Source organism: Choristoneura fumiferana, chromosome 14 (assembly GCF_025370935.1).
Source record: "Choristoneura fumiferana chromosome 14, NRCan_CFum_1, whole genome shotgun sequence".
Taxonomy (NCBI): domain Eukaryota; kingdom Metazoa; phylum Arthropoda; class Insecta; order Lepidoptera; family Tortricidae; genus Choristoneura; species Choristoneura fumiferana.
Window position 1 is genome coordinate 5697340 of NC_133485.1, and position 23124 is coordinate 5720463.

The 23124-nt window shown below is 36.9% G+C and overlaps 2 protein-coding genes across 2 annotated transcripts in view; one reads left to right on the forward strand and one right to left on the reverse strand.

Annotated features, from left to right (window-relative positions):
* LOC141434868 (alpha-N-acetylgalactosaminidase-like) overlaps positions 1-23124 on the forward strand; it is a 544783-nt gene that overhangs the window by 142480 nt on the left and 379179 nt on the right. The gene's annotated exons all lie outside the window — the stretch shown is intronic.
* Positions 1-23124, reverse strand: part of LOC141434971 (uncharacterized) — a 205927-nt gene that overhangs the window by 5862 nt on the left and 176941 nt on the right. The window contains exons 6-7 of the mRNA XM_074097467.1: positions 13606-13666; positions 12308-12516 (exon numbers count right to left, since the gene is read on the reverse strand). Coding sequence (XP_073953568.1) covers positions 12308-12516; positions 13606-13666 — 270 coding nt within the window. The remainder of the gene's footprint in view (positions 1-12307; positions 12517-13605; positions 13667-23124) is intronic.

Sequence of the window (23124 nt, forward strand, 5' to 3'; positions counted from 1 at the left end):
ACGAGTGAAGGAAATTACTATATATCTGGTTTGTTCTGCTGGGAAATAAGTATAATGAGCCAGTTTATATCACGGTCGGATGGCCAAGTGCTTAGAGAACCTGACTACAAAGCTTGAGGTCCAGGGTTCGATTCCGCCGGGGCAGATATTTGTATGAAAAATGCGAATGTTTGCTCTCGGGTTTTGGATGTTTAATATGTATTTAAGTATGTATTTATCTATGTGTATTTATGTATGTATGTGTGTATGTATGTTGTGTATGTTAATCGGTTGCCTAGTATCCATAGTACAAACTTTGCTTAGTTTGGGACTAGATCAATTGGTGTCAAGTGTCCCGTGGTAAAAAAAAATATAATATATATAGTGTGTGTGTTATTTATTACTCCTTCACGCTAAAACGACTGCATGGATTTGGATGAAATATCTTCATCTCATCTACACTTTTGTCGCTGTAGCCGATGATGAATGGCTTTCCACTTCTCTGTACTCAAAGCGGCTACCTTTTCCTTTTGTATAGTCAATCCTCGGCCTCCTTCTTTTTCGCTTCCATTCCACTTTTCCTTCTAAAATGACATTTAATATGTCTTAATAGTAATTGATCCTAAAATCTTAAGTGCAGTAACAGGATTTTTCAAGCATTAGATGGGAATTTAAGACGAAATTCGGTATACAGATAGTTTGAGCCCCAGGTAAGTCCCACGTAAAATTGCATAGTTCCAAGAAAGATTAACGAATTCTACGCAGACAGAGTCGCGGGCAACAACAGGCTGGTACCTAAGTAAATAAACCAAGTGAATGTAGCATAGTTTGTCCATAGTGATATATTGAAACATTAAATTGTTCCCTAATAGATAATTAAGTATGTAGGCGGCATGCAATCGCTCTATTAGTACCACAAAGCTGAAGAAAACAATAAGACAGTTGAGGCCATTAATGTATTCACGTCCTGCTCACATGTTAACGGACTGAGTGAGAAGTGGATACAATGCCATCGGCATTGGCAGGTCTGCTGGATTTAGTCGAAAACCAAGTTTCGGAAATAAATCGAATTTGTATTGAGTGTGTTACATTTGTAGGTGGGACAAAATTAGCGATCATTATCTTTGTTTTTAAAAAGTAGAATAAGTTGTTAGAATCTTCGTGACGCGACGAAGTGACGAGTAGGTATCATGATTATTATCGCTGAAAAGACACGCGATCATGCAAAATGCTGCATCTGTTTCAGCGTTAAAATTAGCGAATATAAAATAAAAAACTTAGCAAATATACTTGTAGTTATGAAACAAATAAACTTCTCTAGATGAGAGGAATCGATATTATCGTAAGTATGTAATATTAATCTTTCATTTTATTCTACCTGTAGAATTTTTCCAAAGTAACTGCAAACACACATTCAATTGATTCAAATATACACACCAAGTGAACATCAAAAATTACAAATATTTTTTTTTTTGATAGGTTCGAGTATCACTGTAGGTACACTAAAAACTTGAAAAGCCGCATTTCGCGAAAGCTTTCGACGAAAAATCTAGAAGCAGCGATATTATATAGGTACGTATAATAATTCATCTTTCATTTCATTCTACCTGTAGAACTTTTCCTAAGTTTTTTTTTTTTTTTTTTTTATTCGACTGGATGGCAAACGAGCAAGTGGGTCTCCTGATGGTAAGAGATCACCACCGCCCATAAACATCTGCAACGCCAGGGGTATTGCAGATGCGTTGCCAACCTAGAGGCCTAAGATGGAATACCTCAGGTGCCAGTAATTTCACCGGCTGTCTTACTCTCCACGCCGAAACACAACAGTGCAAGCACTGCTGCTTCACGGCAGGATTAGCGAGCAAGATGGTGGTAGCAATCCGGGCGGACCTTGCACAAGGTCCTACCACCTGCTAAAAACACACATTACACACATTCAATTTACATTATTTTGTACAATTATGAGTTTACATCCATAAAAAAGAACTAACCTAAGATTCAAATACACACACCAAGTAGGTAAACATCAAAAATTACAAACAAAAAAATGTTTTGATTGGTATCACTGTACACAAAAAATTTAAAAAGCCGCATTTCGCGAAGGCTTTCGACGGAAAAAGAAAAGCACTCAAGTCGTATTCTCAACATTCCTACCGCTAAAGTGGATAGCTGGGAATCCCGCCCAAAAGCGGGAGCTCGGTGCACCAGATTAATAGCACTAGAACTATAGAACGAACCATTTTCTAGGAAGCAAAATTATTTCACTCAGTGCTCTAACTTAGTTTAATTAAATGAAATTAAACAGCGGCGTTGTGTTAATTCTTGTAGCGTGAGAAAGAAAACGAATGAAGTGATAAGATCGTATTTAATTATCTTTTATTTAGGTATAGTCTTCCTGGAAAGCAGGATTCTTGAAGATTTAAAATGTCTGTTAAGAAATAAGTAGGTAAACAATACAGGTGGTATGGCCTAATTGGATTTAATACGCTCGGCACGGCATGCCAAGAGGTGCGGGTTTAATCTCGTTTTTAGGGTTCCGTAGTCAACTAGGAACCCTTATAGTTTCGCCATGTCTGTCTGTCTGTCTGTCCGCGGCTAAGTTCAGAGACCGTTAGTACTAGAAAGCTGTAGTCACGCCGACAAAGTGGTAAAATTAAAATAAAAATTTTTTTTTTAGGTTACCTACCTCCCGTGATTTTTTTTCTCTACTAACCCTATAGTATGGGGTATCGTTGGATAGGTATTTAAAACCAAGGGTTGCCAAGACGATTTTTCGATTTAGTGATCTTTTTGCGAAATATTCAACTTTAAAGTGCAAATTTTCATTAAAATCGACCGCCCCCCCCTCTAAAACCTAAATTGTTGGGTGGAAATTTAAAAAAAAAATCAGGACGGTATTAATTATATCAAACTAACAAGGAAAATTATAACCGCTAAGAATGCTTGAGAATTATTAGTAGTTTAAGAGTAAATAGCAGCCTAATGTAGAAAATATACCTTTGGATGATTAGAAGATTCCGTACATAATACGAAATCCTTGGAAAAATATTACTTGATTTTTTCGATCTTGGGCGTGTCTGACACGATCTTGGCTGGTTTTTAATTATTTAATTATTATGACCAGGTATATATCATCCATTCTGGTGCTCAGAATAACTAAAGTTTGCATAATAAATGTACCTACCTATGCAATTAACTACAACGAAATAATACCTACTACACCTTCAATTAAACATTCTCAAACTCAAAGTCAAGAGTTTTATCTTATTTATTTAAGTTTTGCACGGAACTAACAAAGCGTGGTGATTATTATTCTCTTTAGAACTAATAAAAGACAAAAGGCAACATTGAATAGGCAAAAGAAATAAGTTAAACAGAATACCAAGCGAAATCTTCACAATTTGCATCATAGAAACGTGAAACGTCCAAATGCAATTGCGCGAGTCCAGGCTAACCTCGTTAGCGAGGCGAGTGCCGTGATTATTTTACAAAGGGAGAGTGTAATTAATACTATCACAGAAGTTGCGTTCGCCTTGACTTGGCTACGTCTCCAGATAGTCTTTCAATTTTATTTATTACTAGATTTTGCCCGCGGCTTAGCCCTCGTGGAATTCGGTTATCGCGCGCTGTTCCCTCGTGCACTCTGTATTTTCCGGGATATAAAGTAGCCAATGTCACTCTCTGGTCCATAAACTACGCCAAAAATCACGTTAAACCGTCGCTCCGTTTCGACGTGAAAGACGGACAAACATACAAACACACACACTTTCGCATTTATAATATTAGTATGGATGGAGTATAGGTCACTCGAATAAGTTGAGTTAAACTGAAGTGTTGATAATGTGGAACATACCTCACCTTTTTTTTTTTTTTTTTTTTACTGGATGGCAAACGAGCAAGTGGGTCTCATGATGGTATGGTATTTGACGAATGTCTGAGAAAAACATTATCTAAGGATCACTTTATGAAAAAAAAAACACTCAGAAATACCTACAAAGTGATAAATCTATGTATTGCTGCAAAATGGGGAATGCATGGAACGTAATTTTTCTTTTAAATAAAATTCACTTACTATTTTAATAACAAAATCGTGTAGTTATTAACATATCTTAAATAACGATAAGTACAAAAATGTAAAATAACATAAATGACAAAAAAAAAACATCAAAATCTGTTGAAAAATAAGGAAGATACCGACGAGCGGATAAAAACAGCATTCCGTCTCATTCTAGAAAAATTGATTGTGGATTTGTTATATATGGACTTTTTATAGTCGCCGTGTTACGTCGGTCTCTCATCTAATTAATACTTAAAAACGTCCATATCTGTATTTATTTTTTAAGATAATCAAAAATGATTGTTCCACAACTCGATTTGCCAAAGAATACATATATTTGGACAATTATAAAAAAAAACTTCCACATTCCCAGTTTAATACATATCTATTTTCGATCAGTTAAAAATCCAGTACAATTTTTCACCCATAGCGAATGCTATTTTTACAGATATGGTAATAAATGGATGCCCGATGCATGAATTTGGAAATTACGCTTGTAAAAGAAAACAAGGTAAACGTACTCGTGAGTGCTCATCACTGTCCCAATAATTGGCATATTTAATCTTATGTCATTAGCAATAGAGCCGGCAGGGTGTCGTCTATTGGGCATTAGCGTGTCGAGCACTCGAACGTTTACCTTAACAAATGTGGTAGGGAGAGATGTTCTTGAAGTGCATAAGTAAATTTACGAAATTTGACCATGCGAAGTCTGCGTAAATGCGTCGCTGACGCCAAAAGCTCATCAAAACCTGCTATTCAAGATTCATGAATCAGTCTGGGTGTAAAGACAAATCGGCCTGTCGAGCGGGATTTGAATAGCTACACGAGATATCTCGACTCAATATATGTCAATTTATGCGTCCCTTTTCAACTAACTCAATACGAAAGAGACGCTGAGCGAAGCCGTTTTGATCACAAGCCTGTGATGGATACCAAGGAGCTTAAGGATGTTTGTCCTCAGAATTTATAGGAGGTTAAGAGAATTTATAGTTTACACCACACGTGATAAAGTCTACTTTGCTGTGGAATGGTTGTGATCGTTTTTGAAAGGATTTAGATGTAACTAACGTTAAGAAAACAAGATGAGATGAGTTATGAATATTGAAGTGGATTGGTTCATGTTAATTTGTCCGGGACATTTTGGGGTAACTCCTATACGAGTATTTACCTGTATTCTAAATCTGTTTTCCGTTTGGAATTATATAAAGGTCAATGCACGTTGGACATTCATTAAATTCCAATACGGCATCTAATAATGCGACATATTAAATATATTCATTAATTAATTTGCAATACCTACATAGTTGTGACAGTTTTCCATTTGACTTTGTTTTTAACCGACTTCAAAAAAGGAGGAGATTGAATTCGGTTGAATTTTTTTTTCATAATTTTTATTATGTTTGTTACCTCAGAACTCCGTTTTGAATTGATTTGAATTTTTTTTCGTTCGTATAAAAATATCTTCAATTAGGTCCCATAAGCACCAAATCAGGATCTGATGATTGGATCCTAAGGAAATCGAGGGAACTCTTCAGTTATTGTAGGGATGATCGATTTATGTGACGTGGAAAATTTAACCCGTGCATCCGTGCCTACCTTACCATTTGTAATTTGGATATATTTAGTAGTAACTCGTGCATTTGCTTTTGAAAATCATGATTTGGTGAAGTGGAACTGATGATGAAGACCACAGTTGACCATCGGAGTTACTACGAGTACTCAATAACTAGTATCTCACGGGTTGAATTTCAATTACTTTAACACAGTTGCTAAATCTGTGGTTGCTAAGCATTTTATGCTCATCGTAATATATACCTATGGTGAAATGGAACGGGTGGTGAGGCACCAGGACTCTTCAATGCTAAACGTCTCTGCATCGGGAAAAACAATCTTTCGTAAAAGGTGACCAGCAGTTGACATTAAACTATTGTATCTTAGATTATTTACACTAAAAAGCGTGAAAAAAAATGTATAACAAAAAATTGAACCGACTACAAAATACATGAAAATAATTTTCTACCAGTCTGAAGTCGGTGCCTCAGCACGAGCCAGCAGGGGTGATTTAAGCCCAATATATAGTTATAGTATGTAGGTGAGGTAGACGACTATAGGTTCACTCCTGCTGGCTCGTGTTGAGGCACCCACTTCAGACTGGTAGAAAATTATTTTCATGGTTTTTTTAGTCGGTTAAATTTTTTGTTATAAATTTTTACGTACTACTGATTGCTGTGATTTTTACTTGACTACGGCAAAGCCAAAGGAAGAGTAATGATTTTATATAAGTAAGTAAGTACACGAACCCACTTGACCCTAACAAAAAAAATGTACTGTAAAGCTTAATATTTCATAAATGATTCTCTAAATCGAAAAATGGTCTTCGCGCATCCCCATGCTTTTAAACAAATGACACCCCACATCATGGGATAGACGAAAAAAACCCCACCTGGTGTGTACCTTTACTTATTTACAAGAAATCTTTGAGCTAAATTGCAGATAGACGGGCAAATTGGTACGTAGCAAAACTGGCAAAACTATTTTGGGTTTCGTTTTTATTATTTTTATTACTACGGAGACTTGAGTTGTCATTATGCATTTTGCCTCAAAAATATGTAACTCTAATACAACATTGGCCTAGGTAAATGTACATTTTCACCTTGAGATAAATGCGAGAAAATTATTTTTATTGATTTTTAACCGTTCTCTATCGATAAATATTTTCGAAAAAAAAAACAGAAATGTCATTGTTGTTTTCGAGATGCGAATAGTTTGTTATGATTGCTAAATATCTAAAGCTATCTCTAGCCATTCGTTTGGATCTATATAAAATTAAGTAAGACCTAATGCTTTCATATTAAACTAAAAAGTCTATTGTACTCCAGTTTATATAGTTAAAACTAATTAGGGCCGTAATAACCAAAGTGGCTGAAGCTTCTAAAACTCGAAAACGTAACGGACAACGTTTTTGAGACTGTAATAATTTATAGGATGTTTCCGCGAAGTTGTTTACGGCGTTATTTATTCGATTTACCGCTTTATAATTATTTGGAGGGGAGAAGTTTTAATTTGTACCCATTATTTTTGCTTGCAAGTGGCCGCGCTCGTCGTTCATCATTTTCTTCAATTGTTTACTGAGTACTTGAATCAGTTATTTATAGCAATACGGAATATTAGGGAAAATAAAAATGCTTGCATGTTTGCTAGGATTTTTTTACTTTTTAAAATATATCCCACAAAAACATTCCATGTTAAATGTTGCCAAGAAGAGACCATGTAGCTCGCACTGTCAAAAAGTAATCAGATCTCTTGTAGAGCCAAGTTTCTAACCCTACGTGCCCAGCTCTAAATCTATAAGCCCTAATTTTACACTAAAGTTGCGACGAAATACTACAGCAGTAGCGAGTAGCGAGTAGTTCGTAGCGCGTAGCAGCGTTTTCCCGCTATTAATCTCGTAGGCGTGCAAACCGTGGACTAAACTGGCGACTCGGCCGCACGAACCTTTTGCAATTCGTCATATGGGCTTGAACTTAAAAATATATTCAATCTTTTAATTCCGTTTAAGTTCAAGATATAGCGCCATACCTGGTGCAAAGGTGCCCAATACACTTGCCGCGTTGGCGCGTTGAACCGCGATAGACAACCTAAAAACCATTCTAAACGTAAAAACCTATATTTACAAATATCTCCGAGACTCCGAGATCGCTGCTATTGGACAGGGTGCCCATAAGGCTGGCTGCGTTTCCTCGTTTTGTATGACAATGATAATGCCAATACGTTGACCGAAAAAAGAGCCAGCCCTGTGGTCACCTGTGGAACGGGCAAACTGTTAAAATAAACCTCAACGAAACAACGCTAAAAAGGGTGAAGGTTTGAAATCTCTATTTTAACCAACAGCATATATATGTAGATCGAGGTTCGTTTAGCCATTGTTAACTAAAAATAACTTTAAACCCCGGGTTAAGTTGCGGGCACTAGGGGCATTGTAACCGGAATCACGAACCTGCATGACCCATTTTCTCACATGGAAGGTTAACATTAGACAGGACACTTTCAGCGGAAAGTTTTCCTTAAGACTGAATTGGTCTCTTGTATTGACATATTTCTAAGTAGGTAAAGAACAAGCATTTAACAAAGTGTTATTAAAGTTCTCAATTACGACAAAATGGACTATCTTACTTGTTACTACTGTTTTGGCAATATATTTGGCTCACACGGTACGGCCTCAAGTATATGAAACCACTGTTCATAAGATGTATAGCGATGAATAAATCTGTTATGATTGCGTTATTTTAATTTTCGGCTAATAAAACATTAGACAAATGAAATTTAGCTTGATTGTTCATCTTACGGCGTAACTAAATGAAGATAACAACGTGATTATTAGGAATTTGGGAAGGCCAATATTATACCTATTAAAGAATATTCTGTCTGTCTGACACCGGGCACAGCCCAATAACCTTTGGAGCGTAAGACATAAAATTCAGCAGATATTCATTGATAATCGTAAAGGTGCACTACCTACTAAGAAGGGGTTCCTTGAAATTTCCACAGGATAGAGAGCCAGTCAGTAAATTTTCTTGCAAGGAAACAAATCGGCGCTAAAACCAGTAGAAAAATTAAAGTCATACATAATATGTAGTGTTAAAACGGTGCCAGTACAATACAACTTTAGGTAACAACAAACTGTCTACGTCTCATACTAATCTTGGTGCCCGCCATTTTCGAACTAACATTTCAAAATCAAATGTCATCTAGAAAACCGCTAAGCAAAGTTTTCAGGTCGAGACTTCAAACAAAGCTTTGCGAGTTCATAACCAGTGTTGCCAAAGGAATCCCGGCTTTATAACTGATGCCAACGGTTGAATAGAAACGCGAGAGGTTTCCTGCCACGACAGGTTTGAAATACGATGGAGTTACAGGAGTTTGAGTCGTGTTGCTGTGTTGGAAGGTTCTTTCGTTAGCTGGTAAACGGGGCGGGGAAGGCACGACGGCTGCCATCCGCTGTAAACTTTAAATCAATAACCTGTTGATCGAACGCCCGATAATGCCGTCATATTAGCTGTACGTTTAATACGTGTATCCGCATATCGATACCGATGGAGTTTCGTGTGGTTTTCTGGCTTATTTGTAGGCATTTGGTACTTATTGGAATTCTGCTGCATTTCGTTACTATACATATTATCTACATGAAGTTATAGCGACACAGTTGTATAGCTACCTATATAGCGATATCTTTATGGGTTAGCTATACCGACGGACGGGCTCGTCAGTACTCTCTCGGCCGTAGGACTATGTAGTCGTAGAATTATTATTTAATGAAATAAAAAAAAACTCCTTTCATAAGTTTCAGAACTTTGCAACACGGTCAATTAAAAAATGTCTTAAGCACAGTACATTGTTCTACGAGTATGCTACCTATTTATCAAGTGAGTGGTTAAATGAGCAACATGAAACACGAATAACATTTTAGCAGCACAAAAGGCAACTTATCTCGTTCCACACCACAACAAAACGCATCGTCATCGTGACGAAAGTAACAGGTGTCATGACATGTCAAAATTAATACACCCCAACCGCCATATTGCCACCTAATATTGGAATCATATATAGCGATTAATGTTGCCGGTATGTTGCCCATACACGCACCGGAATAAATTACACCCAGCACCATATTTGACCTACTCAATAAGCCACATTAGGTTCTGTTTACATTATTTCAGTAAAATTATTCCAGTAGCATGACATTGTATTGAATCAAAAATGAGGAGATACAAACAAGAACTAGGGTCTCCGACATAGCCAAGCCAATTAGCTCGTTGAGTGGCAATGGGCAGGACATAGGTATAGCACGGAGAACAGATAGCCGTTGGGGCCGAAAAGTTCTTGAATGGAGACGGGGGATCGGCAAGCGCAGGGTAGGACGTCCACCAACAAGATAGGTGGATGAGCTAGATAAAGCCGTGGGTTCGTGGTGGATGAAGGCTGCTTCCAATCGAAGCAACTGGAGGTCCATTTGGGAGGTCTATGTCCAACAGTAGACGTACTTAGGCTGATATGATGATGAAATTGTAGTACCGCGATGCTATTCTGTTGTGTCATTATGGATCGTGCTATCGAAGTTCCTCAACTCGAATGTTTAAATACAACTTTCAACTCTCTTTTCTCCTTTTGACTTCGGTCTCCAGCATCTGCCGTGTTACAATAGATCGATTGAGCACCATAGCGTCATGCTACTAGAATGATTGTACTTGAATAATGTAAACAGGGCCTAAGTTCCTATTTCCAATCAATTGGGGAACGCGAATTGATATTGAATTAATACAAATGGCTAAGTTAGGACATGTGGGGAATTAAGTTCGACAGGTCATTATAAGTTAGTGGAGCGTGTATGTTAAATTGTGCACATCTTGAGTTCAAATCGTGAGACGCGTGACCGGCATTTTCGAGTATGATTAGGTAATTTCACGTGAAACGTGAAGATCGCCACGGGTATCATTTTGAATAAAGGATACTGTTAAATGTAGCATGTCTTTATTCAAATTGAATGCATCTGTAGTTTGCTAGAAAACGTAATCTGGATTTTTTTGCCGGATTGCTCTCTTTATGTTTTCGATCTCTTCACAAAGCGCGGTCATAAAATACAGATTGTCTTGTATTTTATTGTAAAGTATCAACTTAGCAGTTCCAATTTGTAATACAATCTAGCTTGCTCTCTCGGTCTGGAAAATGTCTTGTTCTTTAATTTTATTTGTACTGAGCTAACTCAAGTTGTAATATTATACTGAGGTCCTACAATAATCAGTCAGATTATAATTTTGTCGTTTTCTATTCAATAATTTCACAATATAAATTTATTGTTTAACAATGTAAAGTCCACTCTCCTATTTACTTTATATAAATACCTAACAATCATTTTTACAATCTTAGCTTAATTATAATAATGTTCGATGATGTAATTAATAGTACAGTTAGAGCAGGTAGCGTAATTTAAAAGTAAAAAATAGTTTAGTTTATTTATTCATTCAATTTATATATAAAAAATAATAATATCAAAATAAAATTATAAGCATGTCATGATGTGAATAAAAATTACAATTAAAATAAAATTGGTTCTCCTCTAGGGATCGTCATAATGAAAACCCATTAAAATTATGATTAAAAAAAAACAATCCCTACACAAGTAAATTTGTTGGCTTGTTTTCTAGTTTTAATAGGGGACAAGTGTTTTCCCAGAAATAAGATCAAGCTAGATTGATTCCATTATTCACTCTGAAAACCCCCATAGCAAATTTCATCAAAATAGTCTAGAACCACTTCCGGAATACCCGAAATAAATAAAAGAATATTTATACAAGAACTACTCGTTTAAAGGATAATTACTTATGTTATCTTTGAAAAGTGAAAGTGCTGCTGATAAAAATGCTTAGGTAAATCATCTGGAAAGAAAGAAGAAAGAAAGAAACAACTGTTGTTTGTCGGTTTATTTCACTTTTTACCATTTGTTCACTATTTATTAGATTAACATCTACATGTTAATTATTATAATTGAATATTATGTTTTGTTCTCGTCTTGCTTGCTGCACGTGTGGTTGACCGTGTCAGAGTTGTCAATGTCAATGTCATGCTTGGCTTGTGTTGGTAGCGCTGACCATAGACAGTCGCGTTCACAATTAGGCACGGTTCGGTCGCAGCGTGCAATGACGGCCTCACGGTCCCACCGGAGACCAGCGCCAGCTCTTGAGCCGGCATTATGCTGAGGTGGGTCCGTTTCGTGAACAGTAACACTGTTTTTTTTCTCTTTCTTTTGTGTAATTATTCTGTCACTGTTCCAATAAATGTATTTTCTTTCTTTTCTTTTCTTTCTTCTTTCATCTGTCACAGATGCAAAGGCCGTTGATGATGACGATATCTTTGCTGGTTGATGTAAAAATAAATTTCATTTGTATCAATAATCATTGATTTAAATTTCTCCAAAGTAAGTGTTCTGCATATTGATTATGCTATGAAACGAAAATATGAGAAAAAATGTCTGCGTAAGGAAATTCTATTAACGCATTCACTGCCACCGACGCATATATGCTTTTTCGGAACTTCGCCCAGTGCTACTGTCATAATTATTCATACATCTTGAACGCACGTGTGCATCGGTGGCACCTGTGGAAGTCAGGTGGTAGTGAATACGTTAAAATGTCTGTAAAAAAACGTAGGTATAACCGATTCTACTCGTAATGCCTCAATGTTCCACAAGCATCAACCATCAAATAGAGTACTCACTCAGCTTCTTCGACGGTCTCCGACATGGCGAGGAAGACACAGTTGAGCAGTATGGTGGCCATGACGAAGTAGTCGAAGTACTGGTTGGTGGACAGGTACACGCAAGCCCGCCGCCAGGGAGACCAGGGCGACCACCAGAACAAGGAACGGGTGGCCGTGAACCGGTGGATGTAGTTCTTGCGGAAACGTTTTGAGACCACGCAAAACGTCTGAAACAAAGGACAACGTTTTATCATTATTATGGTGTTACTACTGTTATAAATAAATTATTATTTCATCACACTTGCTTGTAAACAATGCCGTAACATGCAGGCTTCCTTGGTTGCAACCCCCCAAATCCCTCGTCCTTAATGTGCTTGTCATGAAACCCTTGGTCGGTAAGTGAGTCATTGCGCGTACAAATTTCCTTGTCATGAAGCTCAAGGTCGGTAAATGAGTCAATGTGCGTCTGATACTGCTGCGAGTGCTGCTGCTGCACGTGCATGGCGCTACTGCAGGCCCACCCGCACACGCATGTCAAGCGCACGCTGCGGGAGGGGGAGGGCGGCGCTACCAAGAGCGCAGCCTTAGGTATCGCAAATATTTGGAAGAATTATATTTTTCTTTTAGAAATATAAAATTTTACTAGCAAATGAGATGAAAACCATTGTATGTCACACGGGCGGTACTAGAATTACGAACATCGACTCATTAAAGCCGACTTCGGGCTTCTAATATACTCTCGTTCGTAATTCCTTATTTACCGCCCTTAAAACACAATGTACTATTAATTGTTTGTTTTTATTTGCAGTAGGTTTGCATAACGAAATCCAAGATAGACGTGTACGTTAAGTAGCCGGAATTGAACACTTCTTGGTTGATCGCGCTGTCCTAAATCCAATTACACGAGAGCGCCACCGGTCAATCCACTCAAATATCTTAGTCGCTTTATACACCACACACTCGCCACTATTCCACACGCCACATTGGCTATAACGGTTGTTATCTATACACCGCTAAAATTTATTACTTGACCATAAGCCAGTTGTAGATTCACCCCAACTAAACATCCCAGCTCGTATGCGAACCCTAACAGAATATTGCTTATTTTAATTACTTTGTATAAATTAATCCTGTGTTCGGGCTAATTGTTTTCGGATTGCGCGCACCGACATTATTTTCCCTGCCATCGGATTATCGCTAAATGCAATTGCGTGCAAATTGCTTAGTTTGTACGAACCACAGCGGCCAAAACCACGTATCTACAGCAGCATAGGTAGCTCGGTTTTATAGCCACATGAAATACGGTTAAACCTCACGTATTTATTGCTTATCGGTATTTCTATGTTTATTTTCGTTCTCGTGTAGAATCTGGGAATGCTGTAAGGGCAAATACTAAGAGGCTTAGGATAAATACGGCAATAAGATTGTGTGTCAGACAACATAGGTTTTATTGTTATTAGCCGAAAAAGTTTGGCTTGTAGATTGAAATATATGTAGGTACTTACGTTGTTTTTCATAGGTACCTGACCCAACGGTCTCAGAATCCACAATCAATCAGATTTGTGATGTTAAACGTATTTAACTTATTGCCTTTGCACATTGAATAAGTCCGAAAATTAAAAAATGCGATGTTTTTAATTATGCTTTGTTCTTGATAATTGGTTTGTTTTCCTTGTTCCTTCTTCACACAATAATTATCAGAATGCCGATCGGGATCTTTTCTAATTAATGCCGGATTCCTCGAATCTTCATGAGCGTTTTATAATTAAATCGCTTTCGCAAATTCATATTATTAGCGGCAGACGCGGAAACTTTATTAAATATTCCTGGACGTCAATAAGCGTGCAGCTATTTTTAACCCCCGATACAAAAAGAGGGGTATTATAATTGATAATGAACCTGACTTGTTTCCAAGCATTCATTTAGAGACACTTCATTATAGTCCAACTGTTAGGTAAAAATGTTCTGGGAGTAGAAGGTGCGGACCTTCGATTTCGTCGTTTATTTTTCTGGATAAATAAAATTATATCTATTTACGTCCGCAGAGTACAGTCGAAGGCATAATCTATTCCGTCATAGCGTCAAAATATGTATACATCAACCCTATTATGGTCAGTGTCATAAAGGTGTATAGATATTTTTGAGACAGAGAGAGAGAGAAAGAGAGAGAAACATTTATTTACATATATTCGATACACATAAAAATACATTAGATGGAAAAAAATAACATCGAATAGTATAAAGTGGACCCCACTCAGCATAATGTTACGGCTAGCCGTAACGCTGTTTTTCAGTGGGACCCATTTAAAAACTAAAACATATAAAAACATACAACACACTTTGACGACACGAACGCCAGCGGAAGGAAGTTAGGAAGGATTTTTGGCGTCTTAATAACGTATGTATATATTTATGCCTTTGACTGCACAAAAGCATAATTTTATCTATTATGAACTATTGAAAAACTAACAGCTCAGCATGTGATATGCTCTTTATTTCCGGACAATAGAATCTTGGGTACACCTTTATAACTCTTCGTGCATTCAGCTACATCGCTTGTACCTTTGAATAGCTGACTCTGTGGAAATGACAAAAGTAATTTTCTAGGCAGGCTGACCGCATTTTCCCGCGATATTGGCTACACTGCTCGCTGGTGTTGCCAGTTTCAATATCAGCACTTCATAGGCATATGCCATCTGTGCTATCGGTTTCTAGTTACGCTGAATTATGAGCTTGAACTGTTTTGAGTTATTTTTAGTTTTATGAAATGAAATACTTAAACTCCTTTTCGGTTAGTAGGCCAACTAAGAGCAAAAATTTACCTTTTTTTTCTCTATTTTATGTACCCCCGGTTTTGTACGGGCGTACTTAATTAATATCAAAAAAATAAAGACAGGCATACATGCACTCAAAAAATAACCCTCCTTTGGGCAGTCGGGTAAAAATAAAAGAAAACTTTAGCTTTCACTATGTGCATTTGAATACGGCTTAAAATGTATTTCCAAAGGTCTCGTTTTCTGATATCAAAGTCTTACTCAAAAACAAAATCGGTTTACCGAACACCATTCAATTAACGAAGTTAAGAAAAAGTTTAATATCTCGAAATACAGGCGACTTTTACTAAACCTAACATTTAACCAAGGTGCACTTAAGCTGATCCATCCATCCGAGATAACTATTACTTAGCAGAGTCTCTACATAGGTAACTAACATTTGCTTTTCAATCAAATTTCATACAACTTTTGGTGAAAATTCATTACAAAGTTCACTTTTTTATGCTAGTTGCGTAGAACTTGAAGTTGTACCGAAGTAATAGTTAAACTTTAGTTAAAATATCATAATTTGCTTCTTGTAAAATTCCTCCAAGTATTTACCTAATTAATTTCAATTCCCAACCCACGCATGGCCTCAGGAACACGTAAGTTTGCACGTTAATTGACTTTGATACCAATTAACTGTCACATTTACATGCTTGAGTCTGCTTGTATACGTGATTTGCACAATGGTAATGAGGGTTCTGTTCAAACATAGTTATTTACCTTTAAGGGACACGGAAGCGACTAATTTTACATACTATATGTAGTACTAGATTTTCACCCTAAACTTAGACGCTAGAGAAAAGTTTATCGGGCATACGTATTACGTTTTGACTGTTAACATAACAAACAAACTGACTCATCTGAACAAACTGACTCATGTACAAGGATGAATCCTTTTAATAATCAATTTCACTATGATTTCCTTGACAAAAGTATGGGCTGTCATCATGACATTGGTAGCACAAACCCTGGTACGGACAAGGGCTTTAATTCATGAGCTACCATGGAACCATTTCACAGTAAACGTCATAGTCACATCGCATTATTTATTAGTAAAGACTTTTGTGTGCTGTTGGTTTGGTGTGGGGTGGCTCATGAATTTAGTTCTTACATGATTCAGTTTGTTCGACTGTACCCACTGCTGAGCAAAAATAAATAAAAAAAAAAACCGGCCAAGAGCGTGTCGGACACGCCCGAAATAGTGTTCCGTAGCCATAACGAAAAAATCAAGTAATCTTTTTCTAAGTAAGTATTCGTATTTTGTACGGAATATTCCAAGTTTAGGTATATTTTATACCTTAGCTGCTATTTACTCTTAAACTAGTAATAATTCTGAAGAAAACTTAACCGTTATAGTTTCCTAGTAAGTTTGATATATTTACTACCATCGTGATTTTTTTCTAATTTTTCCACCCACCGGTTTAGATTTTAGAGGGGGGGGACGCTCGATGTTGAATGTTACTTTAAAATTAAATATTTTACAAACAAATCACTGAATTGAAAAATCGTTTTAGCAACCCCCGAATGGTTTCAAAGACCTATCCAACGATACCCCACACTACAAGGTTGGATGAGAAAAAAATCACCCCTAGTTTACGTTTAGTTTACGTCTATAGGAGATTTTTTTTATTTTTTTTGTACCATTTTGTCGGCATAGTTTACAAATATATCTTGCAAAATTACAGCTTTCTAGCATTGATAGTCCCTGAGCAAAGCCGCGGACGGACAGACAGACAGACAGACAGACAGACATGGCGAACCTATAACGTTCCGTTTTTGCCATTTGGCTACGGAACCCTAAAAAGACATAACACACAAATAAAATCGGGGTTCTCTAATTGTTCGCCGAAATATTTTTCCCAAATGGTTCTTTTCCCAACCGTTGTATGTGCACGAACAATTTTTTTAAACTTGAAGTTATAATTAACATAAAAAATATATTAGGTACAATGAAATTAAATAAGCTAAAACTATAATAAATCTAAAACTTGAAGTATCTATAAACCAAAAGGGTTCTACAGGATAGTCTTGAAATATATCCTGAATGTTTAGTATGACCCAAACTGACTCCATGATCCATGACCCAAATCACTGCTGTAGTCGAACGGCGTCTAAGCTGAAGTAGGACTGGGCTGGCCATGTTTGCCGCATGCCAGACGAGTTTTGGGCCAAGATAACCACCGAGTGGATGCCGAAAAGGCGACCTGGCAGACCTAGACGGCGATAGCGGATGAACTGGACTTCTTCTTGAAGGACTGGCCGGACTGGCCTTGTATGCAGGGGACAGAGAGCAGTGGAAGTATTGGGGGAGGCCTTTGCTCAGCAGTGGGACAGAATAGGCTAAGAACAACAAGTTTAGGGTACAGTTTTCAGAAAAAACGTTCATCCATATGACACAGTTGGGATATGAATAATTTCGAAAATATATTTTCAACGAAACGCCAGGATTCTTAAAATCCGGCTATAAACATGAACTCATCATCCTACTTACCTATATTATAAACAAGAAAGTTTGTAAGTCTGTCTGTTTGTGGTTTGTTGTTCTTTACCTCTAAACCGCTAACCGATTTAGGTGTCGGGTATAGGTACAGATAGTTTCAGTCCCAGGAAAGGACAGAAAATAAATAAATATCATGGGATACTTGACACCAATTGACTAGACCCAAACGCAAAGCTAGGACATTGGATAGGATAGGAAATAAGATTGTTTTAATTTCGGAAAATTGCATAGTTCCCGCGCGATTGTTATAAACGAATTCGACGCGGACGGAGTCGCGGGCAACACCTAGTTAAAAGTCTCAATAAACGTTGAAACACTTTAAAACATGATGCTGAAGATAATTTGGCGCGTAGTAAAGATACCTAGTGGTGAAATAATCTTGTTCGCGCCATCGGTCTAATGCTAATGGAGGCTTTTAATTCTTTATAGGAAGCGAAGTTTCTGAAGGTAGCGCGTGCGGGCGCTGCCGCAGTGCGCCACACGCCAAGTGAAAAAAATATCTTTTTCAGAGGGCTTATAGTATAAGATTTTAGTAGCAGCAAAGAGGCCAGTGTCTTAAAGACAATCTAATTAGTCCGACATCAGAAAACACACACCGGACAAATATTATTTTTTGACAATTAAACGAAAAATAACGAAGTCAGAATATTTAGTTGTATATTCACTTGAAAAATAAATAATTAAATTAAAATAAAATAAATATTTAAGGAGAGCTCCCATACAGTAAACGTGATGTTTGCCGTTTTTTGCTAATGTCTAATATTGTAAATATTTATATTTCTATTTTTGTATATGCAGCGGTTCCCTTAGTTCGAAAAATAAACTAAATAAATAAGTAAGTGGTGGTTTTAACTGATCTATATAAATTAATGAAAACACAACGAATGCACTCTCCGCGTGATGGATTGCTACTAAGTTGCTACTAAGTCACAAAGACAATTGTAATTTTCTACAACGCGAATCCTTCCGGTTTCCCCCGAAACCCGAAGGTTTTTCTAAGAGCTCACGGATTGTAACTAGTTATTGTCTACGGACACTCCAAATTCAAACAAGATCGATGGAAATTAAATTTGCAGTTTCAATTTACAACTTCAATCGCCGCTCCCGTAATGTAGTAAGTAGACTAGGACGATTTCTGCATGAAAACACATATGTGTCAAACAAACGTATCTGTTTGCACGTGTGGTAGCGCAATATCAAGGTAAAAAGATTCAGTTCGTAGCAACAACATTCCCGCTCACGCTTATAGTATTTAACAGGAGTGTGTGAGAGACGACACGATCCAAACCTCGAATTTCAGAGTCACTTAGGTTGTAAGTTACACGTCTGAGTTTTTTTATAATATTTGTGCGCACAGTTACTTGAAATTTATCATGATCTTTTTGGTAAAGGTAGACAACAGGGCTGGGCTCTAAGAGCTCAAATTCAAACTATACGCTACGTACCTACTATAATACAGCAGAGGCATTCGCGAAAATTAAAATATACCAGTTTTGTTAGAATTAGTTTTACGTTTCGGGAAACGACTTCACTAATTAGGATTAGGGCATACTGTACGCGGATCACGTTGCAAACAGGTATGCTGCTAATTCTGTTTAGCCGGAAAATGGCAGCTCCTGAGCCATAACGACAAGGCTCTGCGAAATGCTGATTAGCACGTGTAATTTTCTAGGGAGAATAATTTAATTTACAAACATATAGTGTTTTCAATTTTGTCATGAGTTGACTACGGCCGCAGTATTTGAAACGTTGAGATTATTTTAGCAAGCGAGCAAGCTATTAGTTACGTAGTCAAGCAAAATGAAATGAATGAACGGAATGAAAGATGTGCTCGATGTTGCTAGCTTTGAAAACAAACTTGTAGTGTATACAGTATATCAATCCAATTTATAAAAAGTGCAAACAAAACGATTTCATACCAATTTAAAAAATCTTGTATAAAAGTCGACGCGCTCCTAGCCGGTTTTTTCTTGGTTTGTTTTTTCATCATTACTATCACGGCAAGTGGGTAGGTATTCGTATTATTAAAAGTGATGATGCTAGCCATGGTACATTTTAATGAAGTTACCTTAATCTATAGTGTGATCATTGATAACGGGGTCTGGTGGGCTTGTCCTTCCGTTGTACCTACTAAACGTGGGATTGAAATGATATTCAACCGAGCGGTCAAAACGTTAGAATATTCATCCACGTATTATTTTATGTAGTCGAGGAGGAAAGCAGATTCCGTATGTTAACATATGTTATGTACGAGCATATGTGCCGCACAGATGTAACGTATGGCGGCGCACGATTAGTAGCGGAGAAGCAAGGCATACAATATGATACAACTAAGGATTTTAGGCATTTGTTGAGAGTTTGTTCATGATAGTAAAGTTATTCAATAAATAACAAACACGTCGGCACAATTTCGCCACTTTGAGAATTATATTTGTATAAGAGCTAATTAAATTATGTTCGTAAATTTGAGAGCGCGCCAAGTGGTAATTAGACTGTGCTGAGAAAGAATATTTAATTTAAACTGCTTATGCCACTAAGTAGATCTTTTATATTAATCACGGTTAGTTTTCCTATTGAACCTTTTTTCTGTTAAGGTTGGGTCTAGGCCAGTGGCGTAGCTTGGTAACCAAAGGCCCTAACTAAACCGGGCCAGGCAGGCTAATAAAATATATAGGCTCCAACTAAACTAAATATTTTAAATCGTTTGTTCCGTATTACGAAAATTCCGAATGTGGGAGAAATTTTCACTATCAATTTATACTTACAAGTCAGAGTCCGAGGGCCCCCTGAGCTTGGGGGCTCCGGGGCACTGCCCCGTCTAGCCCTCCGTCTAGGCGGACACCACTGGTCTAGGCGGAAAAGAGATGGGTGTAAGCGAACAAATTCAATGATGTGTGTGAAGTACCTAAACCGCAATGGGCGCACGTGGTAACTACGACTCATGTCCCCTGTGCCTGACTACTGATGTGCCAAAGGAAATTTTTCAAAATTGTGGAATATTTCATATAGGAAAATTTCAGAAACTTCTCAAATTTTGTGTGGGGATTGAAACTTTCCGTTTCTTAAATTTAAATTTCCTATATTTTCTCTGGAAATTTCCGGAAATTTCCGAGAGCTTTTCCAACTTTTTGGAAACTTGCCGCAACTTGCATATCAGTAGTCTGGACGCCGTCCTACAGTAGAAGTTCCTCGTTTTATTTTAATAATCATCTCGATAATTTTAATAATCATTTCATCCATTTGTACGATGCCTAATATCATGCAGTTCCCGCTTAAGCTGTTGTAACAAACCTTGTTCTAGATATAAAGAAAGAATGTCGCATTTTTTGCTCATTAGTTCTAATTTAAAATTTCTTAAAAGTGCAACTGAAACTCTGGGATTTTTCCAAGCGAGCTCTGTAATGATGGACTGGGAAAAAGTTCTGCTCTCATGTGAGACATTATATCGTATATTAATTACTGCCTAATTTAAAAACATGTAGGTACATTGAATAAACAGTTTGGTAGAGGTAAAAACAAAGGATTCCACTGTCGTTCCATGGTGTAATATAAAACTGACCACTTACTAACTTAACATCACTTTAAGTAGGTACAAGTAACTCAAGAAACCTATTGTGCACGTATAGATCATGTAAAGGCCGTGCCAGGATAAGCAAGTGATTCCTTTCCGGCGGCGAATGCACTAGTCCCAAAAACGCACTATTAGTCAATACACTCTAATTTCGAAAGCCCCTCTTCTCATAAGAAACTAGCCCAAAATACCATATTTCCAAAAAGGCTCATTCTCGATTTACACGAGAACCATTGAGAACTAGTCCCAAAATACACCTTTCCCAAAATACCCCAAATTGTGTTCACCTGTAGGTGGCGTAATACTTCATTCTCATAATGCATAGTTCTCAAAACACTCTAGTTCCAAAATACCCTAATTTTTTTTTCTTTTATTTTCGAATGACTCTTTGAAATTGCTTTCAAAATGTGCATTATTAGATGCTTTGATGCGTATTTACTAAAATAGATAGGTACCCTATTATTTCCCTAAAAGGACGTCAGTGCCGTCAAGATTTAGTGTTATTAAGGTTAATCAATGACAAAGGACATTTTTCTATATAACCATTATTACGAAATCCTAAACTGAGCATGGGTCGACATTCTCTTGGCCAATTTTATTATATGTACTTAAACTATATTTATAACAACACCGTAGAAAACGGTATTCGTAAGGCATGATACTATGATAGTTGAGACCTCAATCGAACGAAATAACGACTGACTTAAATGAAATACCTATCCTAGTTTGTTTATTACTAGTTGTAAACGATAAAACTCACATAGGTATGTAAATAATAAAATCAAAAGATAATGAATTACTTATTTATTTACACACAAGGAGTGAAGTCGTCGTCGTACTTAAGTATGGAAGCGTTTAAACTTAATACTTTTAATATTTCTAGTTTTATTTAAAAGAAAGTTATTATTGAAATTTTCTGATATCAGATATATTTACGGAACTATCGCCTGGCTACACTTAACGATTACATGCTGTATATAGCTCAAAATAATATTTCAAAAAAACTGTTTTTTTCAAAAATACTCTTGGCGTCAAACAGGTAACGGTTACGGCTGAAAGCAATTTCAAAGAGTCATTCGAAAATAAAAGAAAAAAAATTAGGGTATTTTGGAACTAGAGTGTTTTGAGAACTATGCATTATGAGAATGAAGTATTACGCCACCTACAGGTGAACACAATTTGGGGTATTTTGGGAAAGGTGTATTTTGGGACTAGTTCTCAATGGTTCTCGTGTAAATCGAGAATGAGCCTTTTTGGAAATATGGTGTTTTGGCCTAGTTTCTTATGAGAAGAGGGGCTTCCGAAATTAGAGTGCATTGACTAATAGTGCGTTTTGGGACTAGTGCATTCGCCGCCGGAAAGAGTGATTCATATTCCGCCGTGAAACTTTTTATGTTTTTTTTAAATTAAGACCTTACGAAATGTAAGTGGCCAGTATTTAGTATGCGCGTGCACGTTTCTCTAAAGAGATTTCAATCATTAATTCGTTTTAGGTCTTGTTGCAGAAAAATGTATGGCAAAGTATTTTATGTAAAGATATCTTTATGTTCTCCCACAGCTAAAATTTTGAAAAAATACATGTTATAGCTCATTTATTTGAGTGTATGTATCACTGGTGAATAAATTAGAGCGGGCTCTAAAGTGGAAGTAAATAATATATTTTTTTTTTCTGTGACAATGAAAATGTTATTCATGTCAAATAATCATCTGTAGTGAATGTACAATATTTGTGATGCACGCTAAGATATGTTGAAAAAAAAGGATATTGAAGAAAAATGATATTTTCTTTTTTTATTTTATACAAAAAACTATTAAGTTTGGGGGGCTGAAATTTTGCCAATTTATTACTAATGTAGAGCCACACCATCCATAAAAATTACGAGCCCAAACTCGATGGGGGCAGAATCACTTAGCTTATCCTGGCACGGCCTTTGAAATGCAACTA